Source organism: Colius striatus, chromosome 13, assembly GCF_028858725.1.
Source record: "Colius striatus isolate bColStr4 chromosome 13, bColStr4.1.hap1, whole genome shotgun sequence".
NCBI lineage: Eukaryota > Metazoa > Chordata > Aves > Coliiformes > Coliidae > Colius > Colius striatus.
Genome location: NC_084771.1, coordinates 15,903,572 through 15,925,582, shown reverse-complemented (window position 1 = coordinate 15,925,582; position 22,011 = coordinate 15,903,572). Strand labels below are relative to the sequence as shown.

Below are 22,011 nucleotides of genomic sequence, written 5' to 3'. Positions count from 1 at the left end.
TGCAGTACGATGGTTTCCAACTCCTGATTGTTGCCCATACTGTGTGCTTTAGTGTAAAGGCACTTCAGCTGGACTGCTTACTGTCATCTTAGAGACAGGCTCTTGTTACTTGAGGAGCCTCTGGCTCATCTGTGTGATCTCAAAAGTGTGCTGCAGTGTAGCCAGAACATACCAAAGCAACAGCCTGAGCCTTGGTAAGCACCCTATCCCTAACCCTTGGTGTGTCATCCCACAGCCTGTCATGAGCAAGCTTGTTATTGTCCTCTTCCCCCTTCAAGTCTATCTGGATTAGTTAAATATCTCTTAGAATATTAAACTTGCATCTTAGGGCTAGTAAGCTAGCATGCACTTCGTAAAAGCAGTACGGCAATGCTTGTTTGTTGTGAAATACATGAATAGAATTATGAGGGCTCTTTGAAAAGACTAGTTTGTAAAAACTAGCAAACTGTTGCTTGATAGTTTTAAGTGAGAAATTTAAAAGCTGTAGATAGAGCATCCTGAGGAGAGACAGTTCATCTATACAGAAAAGCATGCTATACTGTCACAAGACATTTTTCCAACATGCTCGAAGAAAAACCTGTCTTGTGTGATCACTAGATGTCAAAATAAGAAACAGATCCTGGCTGTATGAAGTGCTGTATAAAGAACTATGTAGCATAACTATTACGAGCTCTGCTGATCCTCTGCTGCTTTAGTGATAATTTATCTGATATGATTGGTGCAGAACCTTCATGGAAGGTGTTTCAACTTTTAGCAGTAACCCTGGAAAATTTGTCTCTGCATTGACAAATATGAAAGCTGCCTCTCTGAATAGGCTTCCTGAAGTTATTTCCACAGTAGTCTTAAGCTGGTCTGGCTCCTGACTACCCTAGTGCCACCTTTGCCCTTTTGTCTCGCAGCAAGAAATTTTATTGATTTAAACTGATGTATAACTGCTCGCTTATCAATGAACACAAATAATTTTCTGACACAAACCTTTCAAGTCAGTAGTGGCTGTTTGAGCTACAACTGAAAACCAAAAATGAGGAAGCCATTTCGGTTTCTCTGAACTTCCATTTTTAGTCAGACTAGACTGCTACTTGGGGGAGTCTCTGTTCCTATTGTACAGACACACAGTATGGAAGTACCTCTTTCTCTCATCCCTTGAGTATCAAACAATGGTGATTTTGAGGGTGAGTGTCCAATATGATTAAGGTGCCTCTGGCCTATTTTCCCCTCCCTCCTGTCTGGGACCAGTGCTGAGGCACTCCATCTCCCAGTGCTATGATCAAAGCGTTGGTGCCCTCTGCTGTTAATAATGATTAACTTGGGTGACCTGGTTTTATTTAGCTTCAGGAGTTGTCTAGCTTCTGTCCTTAGTATTGCTTATTTCTGAATGGTCAGTGTCCTGTGAGGAAAAAAAAAAAAAAAAAGGTAACTGGGGAAGACCAGGCAGCTTCCTGGTTGTGGTTTGGCTGCCATTGTCCAGTCTAACAGAACTGATTCTGTGCTGTCATGATTAATAACATTCCAGCTTCATTTTTGAACCGTGTGTAAGGTGTTCATGTGCTCCTTGGTCTCACTTTGTAGTGCCCCAGGGAATTTTGACTTCATGTTCAGGTTATAGATTAAGCCTCAGTAATTGAAAGAATATGTGAAGTGAACAGTTGTAAAGCAAACAAGAATTTTCCATATAGTGTCATGTGGATCTAATGCAATGTGCAACAATAGTAAGAAAACTCTTATTTCAGGTTCTTTTTGAAAGCACGATGAATAATCCTTGAAGTGTCAATGAACTGCAGCTTTTAAAATAGGGGAGCTAGTGTCTTTAACAAGCTAGGAAAGAGTTGATTTCTTTTCATATTGGGATTTTTCTGACTGTCTTATGGATGACTGAGAGAATAATGCTAGAGGACTGACTACAAAACCTGACATATCTTAAAATTCAAAGGTAAATTACTTCTGGTTGATGTTCTTAAATCAGACTGGAAGAGTGATTTCTTTATTAATGTAAGAGACTGTCAAAATCTGTGTGTCATTGAGAATCTGCAGGTGCATAACTGCCTTGCATCTGCCTCAAGCTACTTGCAGTTTCTCTTCTACCTGTTAAATGCGTTGCTTATCTTGAGTAGGTACTGGCAGCAATGTACAGTTTATTCACTGTAAGGAGATCTCAGAAGAGCCCTTGAGATGTCTGAAAAAAGACTGTGTGGTACCTTGCTTTAGTAGTCTCTATTTTGCCCAGAGGAGTTTGAGTGACAAATGCAATATAAATGTAGAGATAGAGTAGATTATCCTGTTTCAGGTGCTGGAAGAGATTGACAGTACTTATATTAGAAATATTTTTTCTCCTCCTTCTCATTTAAGTGACTGTTAAAATGGATACAGAATTTTAGAGTTTCTTGCTTATATATCTCTCTCTGGGTTGAAGTTCATGGGTAGGTTATGATGGGGAGGATCAGATTCCTTTAAAGTAGCAATTGCTCAAAGGCTGGGTAGGTATTGGTCTGCTGGTGAGTGATGGCTTTTGCATAACTTTTTTTTTTTCTTCTCCTTCACTTGTTAATCTGTCTTTACCCCAAACCATGAATATTTTTTCCTTTTGCACTACTGATTCTCTCCCTGATCCTACTGTAAGGGAACGAGTAATTGGCTGGGCCTGACTTGGACCTGCCAGCCAAGGTCAATCCACCTCACTGTCCTGGGTGCTTCTGTTCCTTGTACTTCGAAAGTATGATCACCCGTCTTCCCACCTTGATGCTTCTTCCATCATTTGAATAGTCCTATGAATTTATTTGTTTCAGAACTACAATATTGACGACTGTATCCAAGAGACAGAAAGTAGAAAGACCATGGTGTATTAATGTCTTCCGCCGAAAGGAAGTTAAATGTTCTGTGGTGTATATTGCACAGTTATAGGTTCATTTCCAGTAACTCATTGTAACTCATTCTAGTAACTGACTCATCGACTGTGTTAACAATAGGCAATGGTATGGGACGCTGAGTAGAACTATCTTGATCATTTTGGCTGGTGAGAGTGTAACTAAGGAACCTGAAAGCATACTGTGTAAGAAAACAGGGTTGCTGTTTCCTAACCAGTGACTTGCAGGACTGTGTCATTTTGGATGAACTACCACACTTTATCATATACAGTAATTATTTTGTCTCAAATCTAGATCTTAATTACCTGTAATTGGTGTAAATTGAGCAATGTTTATTAAACAAATGCTTCCTTGGTATGATTATTGATACCAGTATGCAATATAGATTGGGTTTTTTTTTTAACCATGAATAAAAATGTCAGCTGGGTTTTATTGCTGTTAAGAAAAAAGTCAGACATGAGCTTGGTGGGGGTATGGGGGAGAGATAGTAGCGACTGGTGTGTGCATCATCAGTACACAGGATTTAATCAATTCATCTCTCAATTTGCATTATTCAGTGTAGGAGAAACTGGCAGAAGGCTCAAGACACTAGGGCAGAGGGAATTCTCCTTGGCTTTCTGAGTCTCAAGAACTCTGTAAGAGCTGAAAATGTCATAAACCAATCTGCTGACTCAGTTTGAAGTCCAGTAGTCTATGTTTGTTTTGGAAGCTTTCTAAGAGATGTTAACTGCATTTTTGTGAAATAATAGGAGTGCTAGAGTTACACGTTTCAGGTTCATGAATTAAATAGACATAGTGAAGTGGGGTGCAACTCTTCTTTATCACGTAAAATGCATTAGATTCCATGCTCACTGAGCTGCAGCTTGATTATAGCAAGTGATATTTGATGTTAAAATACTGAATATGCAGACTTCTTTGTTCTGAAACAGTGGGTAACACTGTCTTTTTTTTTTCTTTGATTTGTGTGTGTGTTTTTTTTTTAATAGAATATTCAAATAAAAACTTTGGCAGATGATGTGGTAAGGTCTTTGTAACATCTTAATTTGCAATGGTAACTCCACGCTGCATGCTATTTTACTTCAAATGTTGTGGACATTAGAACATGTTCTTATAAGGATATTAAGTGTTACATTTCAGAAAATTGAGTTACTATTCTTAAAGATCTTCAACTTCAGTTGAAGAAGGGTAATTAATGGTATCTATTTGGAGGAACTTCTTTAACCACTTCGATAATAGGGTGTATGTATTGAAACTGTTAAAGAGTTTGAGTGTTATTTCTCTTGATCTTTTTAACAGTAAATGATCTACAGTGGTTCTTCAAAGTTAGTTGTGACATGATTCAAATGGAACTGTTTTGGGTAATATTTGTAATGATGTGAAATATATTGGAATATAAGTGAAACAACAAGTTTCTATTCAGTAGCACCAACTTTATAATTCTGAGTACTGTGAAACCTGTTTAAAAATATTTTTACAGAAAGTACCTTAAAATTGATATCAGAAAAAATTGTGAAATTTGTCACAATTTATTTTTCTATAGCTAATAGTTAAACTCTGCTGACCACTTAGTTAATCATCACTTGCATGTCTGAAATGACAAGTTGTACTTGGTAATAATGTAGATTGAAGTGATCTCACCATTGCAATCTGATTAAACAAATTTGTTAATGAGGTAAACTTGAAACAGATCATGATACAGGGAAATTGATCTTAAATGGCTTTTTTTTTTTGTGACTGCTAAATGGACATTTTAATGTAACTGAACAATAAAACTGCATTTACTGTATGTTGATTAATTTTAGATACTGCCTTTCAAGCATTATATCATATCTTTGACCTTTTCAATAGGCTACACACTAATTTGCATTTGAAAAACTGTAATGTAAACTAAACTATTCCAATAAGGAAAAAAATTGGGATTAAACTAATAACCTTGTTAGAGATGTTGAACAATATCCTTGTAGGTAATGTGTTTCTGTCCACAAATATAATACTTCTAAGGAAGAGGAAAACCCAAACCCAACCCCCCTCCCCTCAAAAGCAAACAAGCAAACAAACAAAAAACCTCTGAAGAAATTCAAAGGGCGTGCGGCTTATCTAGGGATACTTTCCCTTCAAAAATGTAAGATTGTCTTGTAGAATCTCAAACACCAACAAAACAAACCCACCAACAAAACAAGCCAAGAAAAAAAAACAAAACAAAAAAGAAACAAAACAAAGAAAAAGAAGGAACCTTTATTCTCCATATTCCACAGCACTTGGTCAGATTTCTGCTTTCCTGATTGGAGTAATCTAAAATGAATCCAAATTTACTATAAATTAAATACTCTGTTAAACTTTTTGCACCTCACAGAGGTGGTTTAATGATAAGAAATATGAATTTTGATTTACACATCTTCAAAGAGATTTCAATAACTGCCATGAATGATACATGTAACCCTACATAAGCTGCTAGTAGGTGAAAGCATGTCTTTATAAGGCCACTCAATGCTGAATCAAATACAGTAGTATTTACTGATGCAACAAACAATTAATTTAGAAGAATCATTGTAGATGTAACAATCTCAAAATGAATACACAGATGTAGTTAAAGACAGTATTATTAAAAAAAAAAAAATCTGACTCCGTTCAGAATAGAGTTATACACTAATAATAAACTGAGAAATGGCCTTATAAGGAAGGTGCTCCTGTTGGTTGTTTCCAGTATTAACAAATTAACTGAGTAAGCATGCTTTTAAAAAAAAAGGTGTGGGGTTTGGTACAAGGCATAAACCAAGTTAGCCTTAACCAGGGAAATGTCATTGCAGACTGTATGATATGCTTTCACTAATGTCCGTTATGTGTATTTAACTATGGATGGCTGCTTCTATGTGAGTAATCCATTACTTGGCTTTTAAAAACAATGCACTAATTTCAGGAGTCAGTACTCAAAAACTCTTCAAGGAATTGTGAACTATACTTGGAGCATTAATTCCTCTACAAACTTTATTTTACTTTAGCAGGATTTTTTAATAAGCCTGATGAACTTGTGAGTACCTTCTTCCCAACGCTGGCTTTTTCAGTTGTCCTCCAAAGACTTATAGCTCTTCAGGTGAAGGAACGCTTGGACATTACCTTTGTGGTACCATATTTATTCGCTATCAGGATGATTAGAGAGTAATGTGAGAAGATGAACTCAAGATTTTGAAATACTAAGAGTTTAACATAGATGAGATACTTTTGAAACTATGAGAAATAGTTATATTCCTTTTGCATGTGATCTGTCATGATTTTACCTTAAATCTTCTTGTCTTTCGATGAAAAGTAATCTCTGAACATTAGAGTATTTTTACTTACAGTTCAGTTTGAGTTTTAACTCTGCTGCTTGGATTAACTAAAAATGTGTGTATTACTGCCATGTAATTGGCAGATTTCCTGTATTTCTATTTCTGCTAATTTTTAAATGGATGTCTTTGCAGCGTGACAGAATAACAAGCTTCAGAAGATCAGCAGTGAAAAAAGAGAAACCTCTTATTCAGCATCCTATTGACACTCAGCCTTCTATAAGTGAAATTCCTCTTGCCCAAGCACTTGCTGATGAGCGTTGCATGAATTTATCAGAAAAAGAAGTTATGGATCTCTTTGAAAAAATGATGGTAAGATCATATGCTACAACATCTTATGAGGTTTTAATTTGTTTTCTCTTTGGCATTTATTATGTAGAAGTGATTTTCAAATGTATTTGTTTTGGAAGTATAAATTACTTAGGAGGGCATAGCATAGGCCTGATAAAGTTGTCTAAATTGGCACATAAACAATTGAGTTTAGAATGCTAGTATTATATATATTTCAATTCCTTGGTCTACTTCTACAGAGAAAATAAAGACAAAAAGTAAAAAAATGAAAATCTTAAGCTGTTGGTTGCTTCATTACCATAACCTCTGCAGACCTTAGTTGCAGCAGTTACTACTGTTGAAGAATAGTTTTAATTAACTTAAATATGCTTTTTGTATCGTTAATTAAATTTGTTGTAAACTTCTATATGATCAGTATGGCCTAAGAGGCGCCTTGTTCCCGTCTATGTGCTCTGTTCAGTGAAGTTTGAAAAGATTCACGACATTAGATGTGTTAATTATATTTGCTTGATTTGCTTGTTAGATTAAGGGATTAATTTTTAACTGTTCCAGATAATATTAATTGAAGCAGTTATGTCTTCCAGAGACTAACAATCTTCAAAAAATCTGTAGCTAGTAAATTATTACAGTAATGTTTATTGGTTTTAGTTGCTAATCTGAAGTTACTTTGACTTTTAGTGGCAGGACTAGTCTATAATGTCTAGTAATGACTTCATGTTGTATTTAATCAGTAGTTATTAAGTTGAAACAGGCATTTCTAGATTTAATCTAGCAGAATATCTGAATTTTTAGATTTCTTTTAAATATGTCTGTTGGAATACATTAACAACTACCCATACCACAAGCTAATAACCTATGTAATAATAACCTTCTGAATACATAGTATAGGAATGATGTCCATTGTGATAAGATGTTTAAAAAAACAGGGGAACTTTACGATATTTAATACTTATGTGATCAACTTCAGGTGTAGAATTTTTGGTTTTGTCCTCTAGTTTTGTTTTTTGAGCTAGATTTCACTAATAGTAGTAACTATCTTTGATGCAATTATAATTTTGACTAAGTCTTGAAAACAGTGAATAGTTGATAGAATTAAATGTGAAAATAGAATAGTTCAGAATTAACAAAAATGAAGTGCAGATAAGCTGGAAAAACTCAGTTTAAAAATGAGCCATTTGTTTCAGAAAAGTTTAAAAATAGACTAAATAAAAAGTAATAAAAGTATGAAATAGAATATTGATGTTTAGTGGTCTTTTTCTTTACAGGAAGACATGAACCTAAATGAAGACCGTAAAGCTCCTTTAAGAGAGAAAGACTTGACTACAAAACGTGAGATGGTTGTCCAATACATTTCTGCAACTGCCAAATCTGTAAGTAGTCACCTCTCCAAGTCAGATGAAAGTAAAGAAGTTAACTTTGTGAGCATTATACTTTTCAAGTTTCAAACTTTTAAGTTTTTTTTCCTGCATTTACGTTCTCTGAGTGGTAGCAAAAAAACCACCCCAACTCTGTACTTAGTAGTATACTTCTAAATGCAGCTGTGTCTGAAAGGTTAGTTTTTACTTCAGTTATTGGCCAGTGTAAAAGCTTGATGCTTTCTTGTAAACGGTAAGAAATTCCAAATCTAGTGATGCAGACTAATGGGTGGAACCTGAGCATATTTCTGTGGAATTCATCATACAGGATTTTGGTACCAAAATCTTTTGGAAGGGATAGCATGACTTTATTGCTTCAGTAGTGACATACATACTAGATGTACAATTTGCCCTGTAAGAAACAGGGAATCAAAACGTTGAAAATATTTAAAACTGAGCTAAAGTTGATGTTTTATCTTAATTTGAGTATGTTTAGTACTTTAACTGTCTTGTTGACTGCACTAAATATTCTGATGAGAATTTTCTGAAGGTAAATGAAATGACATCTTTAGTGAAAAGATGGCCCTAAAATTAGTTTCCAATTATATTTTAAGTAGGAAAAAATATACTCAGACCTTTCATTTGTGTTGATCTTTCTCTGTACCTGAGTTGATTGATTAACCCTTAGCTGAGGGGTCCTTCATGCAGAATTTTTTAAGTCGTTCCTGGGGTGCCAGAAGTGTGAGAATGAATGCCCCAGCATTTGTTGGGTTGGAGAAATGCAATTTCAAATAGTGAAGACCTGGAATTTATTTTCTGCAGTGGGACTATTAGTAGTGGGATTATTGCAACTAATTAGTGTAAAATGCAACAATAATGCTCTTTGTGTGTTCAAAATTCCCTATTGCAAATGTAGTTCTTACAGTGTAAAAGGAGAATATGCCACAAAAACTCATAAATGTTGGGTGAAACAGATTATATATATACACATTCATCTTGTGCTTTCCCTAGAAATGAGTTTTTTCCTGATTTGTGCTACTATTTGTTGTATAAAGAATTTTAAAGAAACTGGTGGTGAAATCTGAGGAACTGAATATATTGCAGTACTGGGGAGTAGTGGTGATGGGAGGGGTAGCTTTATGTATCTGAGTATGCTTCAAGGGATAAAATTCACTTTCAGTGTAGTTCTTCAATAAACTTAGGAGATGCATATGATTTTATTTGGTAATTAGGATGAATCTTATATTTTATTCACATTTAAGCTTTTATGTGCAATGGAAGGTTACTAGAAATTAAGACTGTATGGAATAATTGTTCAAATAAACAATGGCAGCACTGCTAGCAGTTCATGCAGTTCTGCATGCTGAGACAGTGCTAAATACAGATAGCATTAAATAATAATCTGTTTCTTAGTGAAATAAATTGGCAAGTAACATGTTGGTGTCTGCCTAATAAATCTGTAGGCATGAACTGCAGTGCAGTTGACTTGTCTGTCTATTAATCTTTAAAATCGTCTCTGCAGAGTTGAATTTAAAAGAATTAAAACTACAATGACTTGCAATTATTAAATGGAAATGCTTTGCATTGAACATTATAAGTGAAGAAAAACTTGCATTATAATGTGAAATTGGCCATTTACATTTCTGAGAGGAATGATATTCCTGCATGAGTTCATCTTAAACAAAATCCACAGTCCTTTAGTCTGTCCTGGAACAAATCCAATGCTTAAAGCATGGTCTAGCTGAACATACAAGTTATTGGAGAATGATTCAAGCTTATGCAGTGAATATTAATTTCCCGTTAATATACTTTATCTAGATTATCTTTGGGAACTATTGTTTATGAGTCATAAGGTTTTTGTCTTCAATTGATGATCAATGTTAAATTTTTCTTAGTAAGTAAAAATGTTTTATTGAAGCAGTAGAAACTTTCATAATGGAAGTACTTGCAATTCTTTCCCAAAAAGTAGTTGGATGATGGTGATCTCCTATATATACTGATATTGAGATGTAACTTCCCCAAATACTGTGATTTTTTTTGTAGTTGAATTAAAAAAAAGCATGGCTACCCTTGCATGTGTAACTGCTGAAAATATTTACAGATTGCATTACTGCCACCATTTGCATTACAGCAAAGGGAAACGTAACAGAACTGGAAATCTGTTTGCCAAAATGTACTAACAATTAAAAAAAAAAAAATGAAAAAAAATCTCAGAATGTCTTCATACATGCATGTGCACTTTGAGCTTAAGTCAGTGCCAGTATGGATGTTTTATACATGTGCAAAACATTTTTCCTAATGGAAAGTCCTTCTTGCAGTTGTATTGCAGCATTTGAATGGAATAATTTAAGAAATTAGGTTCAGAAATATAAATGACCTTTCTATAGCATGTTACCCTAATTTAGCTTTTAACCAGCTTTAAAAAATGTAAAAGGTGAGCTCAATTGTAAAATGTTGATTCTGATCTTACAAGAAAGCAAAGTAATTGTCCCATTTCATTTTGTGTTTTGTTTCTTTGAACTATTCTGCTTAGTTGAATTCAAGCTCTAACCAATTTTTACTCTGTCATGAATTGTCAGACTTAATTTTCTTCTGGCCATCTTCAGGCTTGCCTTCCATGAAAATACTTATCCCATTCAAAACGATATTTCTTTTAAGTTTTCTTAGATCACAAATAATTTTCTGTCTTTTTCTATACTGAAAATACTTGGACCTTTTCTTCTGCTTAGAGCTCACTAAATACACTTAGCAGTTGATATGACTTCTTTGATTTAAGTTGATGTTTGTTTTAGGCTTTTGAGTGCTTCTCTCATTTGAAAATACCACTTATTTGCTAATATTACTGAACCAAATTATTTTTCAATTTGGTGCTTCATTTTCTCTTGTGTGCCATCTGCAGCATGTTGACTGTGCTATTCTGAAATACGATACTGTCTTCAGAAGTCTGAGTGAGAAAGAAACCTGGGTTTTCAATGGATGAAAACTTTTCCTTTTTCTTGGGGCATAGAGGAAGTGTAAAAGCTGATAAGCTGGATACTTTCATGTGAAGGGATCATCTGTACTTCTGATATCTTCTCTCACTTGAACAGAAAGATTGTTGACCATGGAAATTATCCTTGAGAAATGGTGAAGGCTCAGAATTCTGTTTCAGAACTGAGCTTCGTGGTATCTCATACCAATGGAATGTGTTGAACATCGATGAAGGTAGCAAATTAGGAAAAGAAATTGTGCAGTGATGGCAGTCTATCTTGTGCTTCTAGAGGAAGCTTCATCAGGCAGAGAAGAAAAAAGGTGATTGTGAAAGATTTACAGGGACTTCTGTCTTCTGAAAGAATTCCTAAAAGAGTAGTGGAAGAGATGGGAGTAGAAAATAAAATGGGTGGAAGCTGAACAGATGCAATCAAATCCAGTTACTGGAACAAAATCACACTGTCTCAGGCTCTTAATCAGATATAAATGGTTATCCAATAAACTGGCTGTTATCCCATATCAGAAGGTAGCTCACAAGGAAAGACCTACAATATTTAAGAAGTCCATAGTCCTGGAGTTCACAGGAATACAGTCATTTGTGCAAGAAATGATAGAAAAGGGCAGAGATGTGGTGCCTTTCTATAGAGTTTTTTCCATGTAAAGTCAATTTCTAGTTCCTGAATATGAAGAGGTTCCGTTCCATGGCAAAAAAAGAGATGTCAATCTAAAAATCACCATTTAATTATCTATGGAATTAAAAGCATCCATACTGAGCAGATGAAGAAAAACACCATATGAGATTGTTGGGAATGCAATTTAGATATATAACTGTAGGGTGTGTTTTTGATTATGAACTAAATTCAGTGATGACATCTAAATGGATCAAATGGCTCCATAATAAATATAATGATTATATACAAAGAAGTCGCTACGCCACTAGTTTTTTCTGTGGTTTTCTCAGTGTTGTAAATAAAATATCTGACCTGATAATTGTGACAAAATAGTATGTTTTTCAGAGGTAGATGTCAATATAAGTATTTAATTATTTGTAAATATGTAAAATATTTATAATTCAGCAGTGGAACATAAGAATTTCAAATTATTTCTAGTGAGTGGAACTACAGTTTTCCTATTGAGAAGCTGTAACTCTTAAACAGTTGAATAAAATAGTAAAAGAATGTAACTACTACTAATGATTAAACACTGAAAAATTTGTGTGATGCTACGTCCTACTAAGTACTTTGCTGTGTTCATTTATGTATTATTATTATCTTTTTTACACAATAACCTCTCTTGGCTGACCACTGCATGCAGATAATTGGAAGTAAAGTTCCGGTGAGTATGAATATGATAGTTTTGTTTTTTCTTATGAATCCCCTTCCATTTTTAGATATTAGGCTGGAAAATTTTGGACTTCTATTTTGGATTTAAAAATTCATTGGACATAATTATTTTGATTAAAAAATGATTCAGTTATCAACTACCTCAATCGTGTTTATCTTATCAGTATCAGATCATTGATTGCACTGTTGCAAGATCTGTTTTTAAGTTTTCAGGAATCTGTTTCCAAATCTTCAGACTCACTGAGAACTCATCTCTTCATTGTGAGCAACAAATATAATTTAGCCTCGTCTTGTTTTTAGGGGATAATTGCATATGCATTTTAAATCATGTCTGAAAGCAAAGATCTTATTTTATCTTGGCGTGCTGCTTCTTAGGCTATGTTTTTCTAGAATTAATCCTTTGGGAGTTGATTGGATATGCTGGCATATGTAGTTATCTTCCTGAAGATTTACAGATGTCCTGTGGTCAGAACAGTTGTTGGTGCTAGTACTGTCAGGTTGTAGTGACAACTGCAGGGAAGAGGTTTGCCTGTCAGTTGGGAGTTCAGACCTTAAGTGTAATTGAGTTTTACTTCATCTTAGGCACTGGCACCCACTTGTTTTAGCTGCCTGCAAAGTAAGCTTTCCTTGCTCTTATAGACAGTGACAATTGCATTGAAATGGCAGCTGTGCATCTTCTGTTTATCTGTAAGGCATTAATGTAGCATTTGCCTCTGTTTTTAATAGATTGTATTGATGTGTTTGGCTAATATCTATCTATAGGATTAAGTGGATATGTACTGTGTAAACATAAAATTTCTAGTTCAGGAGCTTACAGAATGTTACTTCATAGCTTAAACAAGGATACTGCTTTTCCAAGTCAAATATGCAACAACTAGAGTATATGCAGTTTGAAAAATAATTGCAAATGCTTGTATTGCTTTCCTAAACATGAACAATCCCCCCTTCTCAACCTCTGCAACAACTTGTCTTATCTGACTTTTTTATTACACTCTAATTAAAATATAGTAGTTCCTTTGCTTGAGAGAGAAACAAATTAATTAATATAGAGTATAAGAAAACTCTTCAGTGAGTTATTGTCAGGGGTGAAAAGTATAACTTATTATTTCCACTTCATTAATAATTTTGCTGTTACCAGTAACTTGTTTCTGTCTGAAGAGTGATTTATTTCCTGAATTACAGAGCAGGTATAGTGAATTGGATAGAAGCAACCACCTATGATACAGCATACTGTGAGATTTCTACTCAATATGCTGGCTACCAACAATCTCACTGCAGTAAGCACTGTCTCATGGAAGCAATACACTTAAACTTATTCAGCTGAACTTGGCTTAAAGTTGAGACCTAATGAGATATGAATTGTGGGGTGCCTCAAAGAGAACTAGTTTGTGCTGTTTTATCTTGTATTTTAACTGTTACAGCCCATCTATTTGGTTTAGGTGTGCTCCACAGTTCTTTACCATCAAATAGATATATTTCCCCATGGAGGGCAAAATGCTTTTACTTTCCCATTTTATTATATATTGGTTCTCAAGCTTGTTTAAAGGTCTTTGGTGGCACCTCTAAGTGGTGTATAACCCAGGACATTTGCTAAGTCCTGTGTTGGGAATTTCTTTGTCTAGCTAACAGCTTTGAAACTACCTATAATTAAAGTAATTTAGAGTAAGATAAACTGAAATAGAGATCTCTGAAATACTTAATGTTACCTGGTTTTCTAAAGACTTTAAAAAAAAAAAAAAGTTTGTGTAAAGGGAAAACTATACGTTTCATTATATCCTGCATTGTACAGTATCTATCCTGTCTCTCTGTCACTGTTGTACCTTAAACCCTGAAACACACAGATTAGAATTGATTAGATTTACTGTCTTCATGTGAGAGCAAATTAGTTTTTCTTTCATATTTTTGTGAGACTTTATATTTTTATGAGACTTCCAAGAGTTTCTTTAAGCTTAAGCTTTTTACTAAAACTTCATTGCTTCTAAATTCCTTAGAGAAGGATTTTTAAATGTACAGTCCAGGATTTCATTTGAGTTGTCGTGAGTAATTCTTTACCTAAATTGTGATATTGGGAGGATGACTGGTCATAAAACAATTTCTAAGATTTTTGATCTTAAGCATTGATTTAATCTCTGAAAGTTCTGTTGTAGAACCTAACCTTTTGACTTTCTTTGTACTTACCTTTTGCCTTTGTCTTTATTAGATGATCTCATATGAAACATATCTTTCACTGAGACCTTGTACCTCAAAGTTAATGAGGAACTTTATATGTTAATATCTGATCCATGTAAAGGCATAGCATCATTTAAAAACAGTGTTTTGATGAAACTCATTGAATAAGGAAATAAAGGAAATAGCACCAGGTTTTAGCTTTCCAATTAGCTTGGCTAGAGGAAAGCGTGAACTGAGACTGAAAAATTGATTGCAGAAAATAACAGAAAGTAATCCTATTAAGCTTAGAATTCTCTAGCATGAACTGGAATATTTGGGGAAAAAGATTTTGAGAACAGATCTTTATGAGCCATCCTTGGTGATTATCTGTTTTTAAGAGGGGGTAAAAAAGGAAGAGGAGATAGTTCCGTATTACTCTGCAGTTAAAGGTGTTGAGTCATAGAAACAATGAAGAATGCTTGTCCTGTAAGGCATGATCAGGAAGCCTGGGAGATCATGATGCCAGTTCCTCTTTTCACTTATTTGGACTGTTTTTGAGGGAGTCATAGGCTTTCTGAAAACAAAAGGGTAATCACAGAAGAGGGACCTCTCTAATGTTCTCAAAGAGGAGGCAGCAAAAGCACACCTGACCTGGCTTAAGATATAAAAGAAAACAAAGTGAAGAGCTTAACTACCTTCATTGAAGAGGAATGTCCTTTGGAGATTGCAGCAGGCTACAGTGGAAGGTGTAACCACATTAAATGATCTTTTTGGAAAAAAAGAAAACCAAAACATCTTGCATTCTAGAATGCTTTTCAGGGTCTAGCTTAACAGGTAGTGTTTGCCATTATCTCATCTCTCTACAGATTTCGTGGCTTACAGCAATACTTCTGTTCTTTTAATCTTAGGGTTTGGGGAATGACTGTTGTCTGAAGTGACAAAAACTGTACCCAGTATTGTGTAGATGGTGTACAGTAATGACACATAGAATTTTGTTTGGTTTCCATCCAGTGTTATTAATGGCATGAAGCTGTTCCTGTTTTCTACTTCTTTATGGCCTTTCTGAGTGATGGTTTTTCTGAACTACAATGAGTTTAATACAAGTGGCTAATATACTTAGCTGATTTAAAGTAAATTCCTGCTGTTACAAAGATAACTTCCACTTGTTTCTGTCTTTTTCATCTTTCGGTGGGAGAAAATCTCTTTGTTTAGGAGGTTGATAGAGACAGATTGTAGTTACTTTGCATTCTGTTTACTCATCTTTGTCTATCTTTGTCCATTGATGTGTAACTGGCACGCATTGTCCATTGCTGTTCATATCACAGTAGGAAATGTGTTCCAAGTTAATGTAGGTGAGATGACATTGTTGTCTTAATACATTCACAATCTGTGGCAGATTTTTGTTTTGCTGAGGTGAGAACAGTCTGAAAGTATGTTGTGAACATTTGCATTGTTCTGTTATATGCATTAATGCTGGAATCTGTGTAGACAAGTTAAGTAATTTAGATCTTAAATGTAGACAAGTGATTTTGTCATCTGCCATACCTAGCCTAATTTTTGGAAAATGAATGGTAAGAATTTGAATAGAGAAAACCAGGAACTTCATAAAAACAATAGCTTTTTCAAAGACAATTGGAAAATTACAGTAGGTGAAGAAGTTCCTGATAAAATTAAAAGCAAATGCATATAAATCCTATTCTAGGTCAGATACTTTTCACATTGCCTTTACACCCATAACATATTTATTAGCTTATCTTCAACGGATCATTTAAAGCTAAGGAGCTTAAGGAACTGTATATTAATCATTACCACTTTTCTGAGAGGAACTTACTTTTTTGCAACTTGTCAGAGCTGTACAAAAGATAGGTTGTACCACTTAGTAAAATGCTTCATATATTGTTCATAGTTTTGAATACTGCAACTCTAAAAGCTGATAATCAGGTATTTTAATACTGAAATACCTTGTAGGTAGTTATTCTTCTGTAGTAGCTCTTTGTAATATGATTCTTTTGTAGCAAACTAGGTTCTCGAGATAATTCTGTTAGCAGCCAAACATGGAATTGTGGTACAGTGAGAAATCATTGAATCATGCAATTGCATGATTTTAAAAACAGTTGGTGGATACTACCAACTCCTTTTCAGAGTAATGTTCAGAGATTTATCTTCTTCCTCTCTTTGGGAGAAGAGTGAATTAATTTGAGAGTCAGCATATGTTCATAGTATTTATGTGCAGCTTTTTTGATAAGGAAGATGAATGCAGTGGAAATGATCAGACAAGCTTAATAAAAAGTGTGGTGATTTTTTTTTTTTCTCTGTGTATGGTTGTTTCAAATACAATGTTGTGACATAGATGATGAATGAGAGCATGTAGCAGTTTTAATGTGTTACATACAACTGAATGATGGAATGAACAGTTTTGTATCCAAGATGTAGCGTATGTACTTCGCTCAAAGAAGTGAAGAACATTACAGAAAAATATTTATCTTTCTGATGCAAAACCTAAACCGTTAAACACTAACGACAAATCAAAGTTGTCTGGCCTCTAATAGTTTTACAGTGAAGATGGTGATTTTAAGATTCATGTGGAAATATTTGCCTTATATATTATCACTACTGCGATCTATATCGCATTAACCAACATTCTTTGTTCTGTGATAGGGTGGACTGAAAAATAGCAAGCATGAATGCACACTGTCCTCCCAAGAGTATATTCATGAATTGCGATCTGGAATTTCAGAGGAAAAGCTTCTTAATTGTCTAGAGTCTTTGAGAGTATCTCTAACTAGCAATCCAGTCAGGTAAGTAATAATTTCTGCTGTAGTTTTCATTATACTGTTTTTGTTAAGCAATAAAAGTTGTGGGTTTTGTTGTTTTTCTTTAAACCAGAGTAATTGTGCTAGTAGTTCTTGGCATAAGAAAGTAGTTCTCAGCACACTGTAAAAGAGTAAGTGAAATGTTTGCAACTGTCTGCACTGTCTTCTCACCTTTCACAGTGATTCACAGCAACTTCTAATTGGAACTGAGGATTTGTCGTAATGGTTCATCAGGTCTTAAGACTAAAAGCAATGTCTACGAAGACATATACAAGCAGTATTGGAGACATGAATTTGTAAGTTTTACATTTGATTATGAAATAATTAAAAGCATTTATCTTTTGTTTTTTACAGTTGGGTTAACAATTTTGGGCATGAAGGTCTTGGACTTCTGTTGGATATATTGGAAAGACTTCTGGACAAGAAACAGTAAGAACTTGGGCCATTTGAAGGAAGGATAGGGGAGCTTGTCAAATGTATTTGTACTTAAGTTATTGTCTTCCTTTCAAGGCAAGAAAGTATTGATAAGAAGAATCAACATAAACTTATCCAGTGCCTCAAAGCATTTATGAACAACAAAGTAAGAAATATTTTAAATTAAAATACTTCTATCATGGTTGGCTTTTGTTGACTTCAGATATATGTAGCATGCTGAATCTGAGAAAAAAAAGGAAAACTTGTCTATCAAGTGTCAGCTGACTATTTGGAAAGGTAGATCTTAAACTTAGAGCAACTTTTTTGAGAGTCTTATTCATTAAACCTTCTGAAGATGAATTTTGTCTTAATTTTGTTAAATAGTGTCGATTCTTAGAAGTAAAATATTTGGCAAACAGGATGACAGTATGAGTTGATGGTAAGTGAAGAATTCCCCAAATGTAAGATGTGGAAGACTGACTTGTGTCCCTAGGAGGTAATAGCCAGAAGGTTTTAGTAAAGTGTTGTCAAACGAGGGAAGAATATGTGAGGATTCTTAAGGATCTGAAGTCCAAAGGTGCTGATGAGTAATCAGAGCAAATACATTCTTTTCACTGTAAGCTTTTTGTTTCTTTAAGTACGGATTGCAAAGGATTCTAGGAGATGAGAGAAGTCTCTTGCTGCTGTCAAGAGCAATTGATCCAAAGCAACCACATATGATGACTGAAACAGTAAAAATACTTTCTGCTATCTGCATTGTTGGGGAGGAAAATCTGTAAGTAAAATATTGAAATTCTTTTTCTGATTTCTTATGGATTTTCAATTTGGACAGAGGTGAAAAAACTTCTCAGTGAAATGTAAACTGTTAAATTATTATTTTCTTACTGTAGTTTGAATGAAAGACACTTTTACCTGTTCTGATGCATTAATCCAATATTAAATTAGATAAAAGCATATAAGCAAAGACCTAGAAACTGTGACTTAAGTGGAAGGTCTGAAGGGACTGTGATTGCCTAATGTAGAGAAGAGAAGACTTAATAAGCAGAAAACTGTATAAATGACTGCAGAAAAAATGTAGTATTTTGTACATTTCTGAGTATGATCAGAAGGAAAGCTGTTGTCACAAGAAAAGTATGCCACAAGAAAAGCTGTCTGACTTAAAGATGCTTTATGTTAGCATGGACCACTCCAGAATTTACTAATGTGGAGAGGACTGAGATGGGGAAAATTATGGATCTGACACCACATGTTAAGATTTTTCATTAGTTTATAAGGTAATATTATAGAAACATATGTATACATTTTATTAAAATATCATTTCTCTACCTAAACATAACCAGTTTGACAGGGGCAAAAAGTTCATATCTGAAATTTTGGATTGTTCAAGTTATGGGAAGTTATGTAGCACGTCCATTTATGTTTTTAAACCAAGGACAATCAGTTGGAATATATTTCCTTTAGAGTATTTAGTGTCTTCATTAACACAAGGTTAAAACCAACAAAACCCATTTCTTTTGTGCAATAAGTAGATAACAAAATTTTATTTTCTGAGAAGACAATTTATTAGAATTCTCAAATGTTAAACACTTGAGCCCGTACCTAGTGTGGAGTATTGCAAAGGTCGTGACTTTTTTTTTCTTATTGATGTTTTTCTTCGATGAATGTCACAGAAATTATAGAGATTTATTCACTTTTTTAATTCAATATGAATCTTGCAGGTATTTTAACACTTGATTTGTTTTCAACTTTATAAGATAACTTAGTAAATTCATTAAGATTCTCTGTCAGTACATTAAAGTCTTGAGTTGTGTAGATGCTGGGCTTAGTATCTTTAAAATCTGAGTACTGCATACTTTGTGACAGTATATCTTTCTCTTAGTCTGGACAAGCTTTTAGGTGCTATAACAACTGCTGCTGAAAGGCACAACAGGGAGCGTTTTTCTCAGATTGTTGAAGGACTAGAAAACCATGAATTCTTACAACTGCAGGTGAGTTTACTTTTTAATAGACTATGAATACTTCATAAATAATCTAAAATACTAGAAGACCTAAATATTCAGATCTGTGATAACTGACAGATGTGGATGGGGCATGTCCATTTTTGTCAGTGTACCTTTTCAGATTAGTAATGTGGACCAGGATATCATTGTTACTTTTGTCAACAAGAACTGCACCTTCCTTGGCGTACGTTTGATATCTGCTCTTCATCAGTCCCTAATACATTTCTAGGGATAATCTAAAAAAATATTTTTATAAAATCATAAAGTAAAAAGGCCTTCTCTGCCAGTGATCTTTACTGAGTCATGTCCTGTGTCAACATGTTCGTTGCTGCTTATGTGTCATTGGATGGAGTTTCTTATTCTCTCTGTATACCTGACTGTCCTGAGTTTTGGTTGCTAGTAAATGCAAGCTTTTTGAAATTGAGATTTTTTTTTTGCAAACTGCAAGGGTTTGCACAGAGACCAGATGTACAAAGGGCAGATATAACGGAATGGAAGGGATACATTTTTACCTTATTAGATCATATATATGTCAGCTATAGTTATCTTAATACTGTCTTTACCCTCAGTAGTTCTTGCTTCAGAGCTGGCAACTTAATTGCTTCAAGCAATTTCTATAAAAAACATTTTAATGTTAATAATGCTAAGAACTAATTTTGAAGTTGACTCCTTTTTTATGACCTTGTTGATATCAACCAGGCAAAAACAAGCACCCAACCTTTCTGCCCACAAACTCACCTTTTTTCCCCTGAGAAACCACACTTACCCTTATACATCACTAAAGGTACAATTGCAAGATTCATTAACTTGTTCCTGACAAAACCATTCCTTACTTATAATGTATTAGTACAAGACATTAAGTCAGAGATTCTTCTGGCAAACGCAATCATAGCAGATGGCACCTTTTCTCTCTATTAATTTCGGATTGGACATGTACTTTGGCTTGTTAAGTCATGTCATAGTAGTACAATAACAAGGATCATTCAAGCAAGCATGATGATACTGAATTATCTGAAGATGCAGTTATATAAAGGGAGTGCCTTTGAAAGAATGTTTTAATAGAAATTTAAGACTCCATAGGGTGTTTCATTCAAACTAAATAGTGATTAGAATTAAAACAAGAAAGATACTTTTATTTAACTCTTTTTCTCCGCAAGTATTGCTATTTTCTTTTTACCCTGATGCAACTTCTATTTGCAGCTAACATCTTTTACCAAACTTGGTATTTCCCCGAAGTGCCATTTTAGTCTTTTAACGTGTATCAGCGCTTTTGGCATTATACTATTGTCTGCCTGTTTTGAAGTAAATAAATTAAAGTGCACAGCTGTTCAATTAAAACGTTAGTCAGTATCCTGAGTCTTGAGATATTTTGAAGGAGTTTTGTGCAGGAGTAGAAAAGACATGTGGTGATGTGACTGACTTTGTCTATGGGTGGATTTGTTTTTTTTGTTGTTTTGTTGGAGAAAGAGGAGTTGTAGTGTAGCATGAGAATAACTTCTGAAATAAAGTTATGATCATTTATGTGATCCAACTTTGACAAAGAAGAACCACTCTCAGTATGAAAACCAGGAGTATTTATGTTGCTTAAATTGACCACAGTGAAGTGTTTCATGTGTGCTGCATAGTAAATAATAACCATCTCTTGACATTTGGTGTTTCAAATTGAAATAGTGAAAGACTCTTTTCATTCTATTCATACTGAAAGCTTTTGCCTATATTTCTGGTAACAGGTAGCATGTATGCAGTTCATCAATGCACTTGTCACATCTCCAGAAGAACTTGATTTCAGGATACACTTGAGAAATGAATTTTTACGTTGTGGCCTCAAGAAAATATTGCCTGTAAGTAATTATTATATAGGAATTGGTCACAGTTAACTGTTTATGATTGTTCAAGAAATCCAGTTGTTTTACTGGGAGTAGCAGGTATGAAAGATTGGGAATGGAAAGGATCAGACTTGGAAAGGACTGTCAGTCCAAGTCTGCTTTCATTATGTGTAGCTTTAAATTTAGGCTCTCATTGGCTATATAAACCAGAAGGGTAGGTGAAACAAGTCAACATATTACAAATTAAATTATGGTAGTGAAAATCAGCATAATGAGCTCAAAGCACATGCAGTGACCATGAGTGACTGTGGAACCTATTGTGGATTAACTTCCTTTGTATATGCCATTCCTGTTATTTGCTCTGAAACTTGTTTTCTTTCATATCCATTCTGAAAATGGATTTGTTTTTATGGAAGAATCAAGTTAGCTCCTTCCTTTTTTTTGAGACTGCATGTCTTCTTGCAGCTGTGTGGAAGTATGGTAGTTGTGGGGTAGTTATGGGTAGTTGTGTATAAATATTTGTGACTTGAGAGTAGATTTGTAGCTCTTAACCAAGAATCCAACCATTCTGATACTTAGATCAGGAGTATATGTAATGAAGCTTACAAAAGATCAGAGAAAGAGTACTTGCTTATATTTGCCTGAAACAGAATTTACACTACTGTAA

General features: G+C 34.4%; 1 protein-coding gene across 7 annotated transcripts in view; it reads left to right on the top strand.

Annotated features, from left to right (window-relative positions):
• DIAPH2 (diaphanous related formin 2) overlaps nucleotides 1–22,011 on the top strand; it is a 195,117-nt gene that overhangs the window by 13,814 nt on the left and 159,292 nt on the right. For 4 of the 7 annotated variants that reach the window (XM_062006299.1, XM_062006301.1, XM_062006300.1 and 1 more), the window contains exons 2-11: nucleotides 3,848–3,880; nucleotides 6,320–6,496; nucleotides 7,741–7,845; nucleotides 12,115–12,135; nucleotides 16,950–17,089; nucleotides 17,459–17,533; nucleotides 17,615–17,684; nucleotides 18,157–18,293; nucleotides 19,398–19,506; nucleotides 21,249–21,359. In XM_062006299.1, the coding sequence (XP_061862283.1) occupies nucleotides 3,848–3,880; nucleotides 6,320–6,496; nucleotides 7,741–7,845; nucleotides 12,115–12,135; nucleotides 16,950–17,089; nucleotides 17,459–17,533; nucleotides 17,615–17,684; nucleotides 18,157–18,293; nucleotides 19,398–19,506; nucleotides 21,249–21,359 (978 nt within the window). Of the gene's footprint in view, nucleotides 1–3,847; nucleotides 3,913–6,319; nucleotides 6,497–7,740; nucleotides 7,846–12,114; nucleotides 12,136–16,949; nucleotides 17,090–17,458; nucleotides 17,534–17,614; nucleotides 17,685–18,156; nucleotides 18,294–19,397; nucleotides 19,507–21,248; nucleotides 21,360–22,011 lie in introns of those variants that run through there. The other 3 variants (XM_062006305.1, XM_062006303.1, XM_062006302.1) reach the window with 3 other exon arrangements.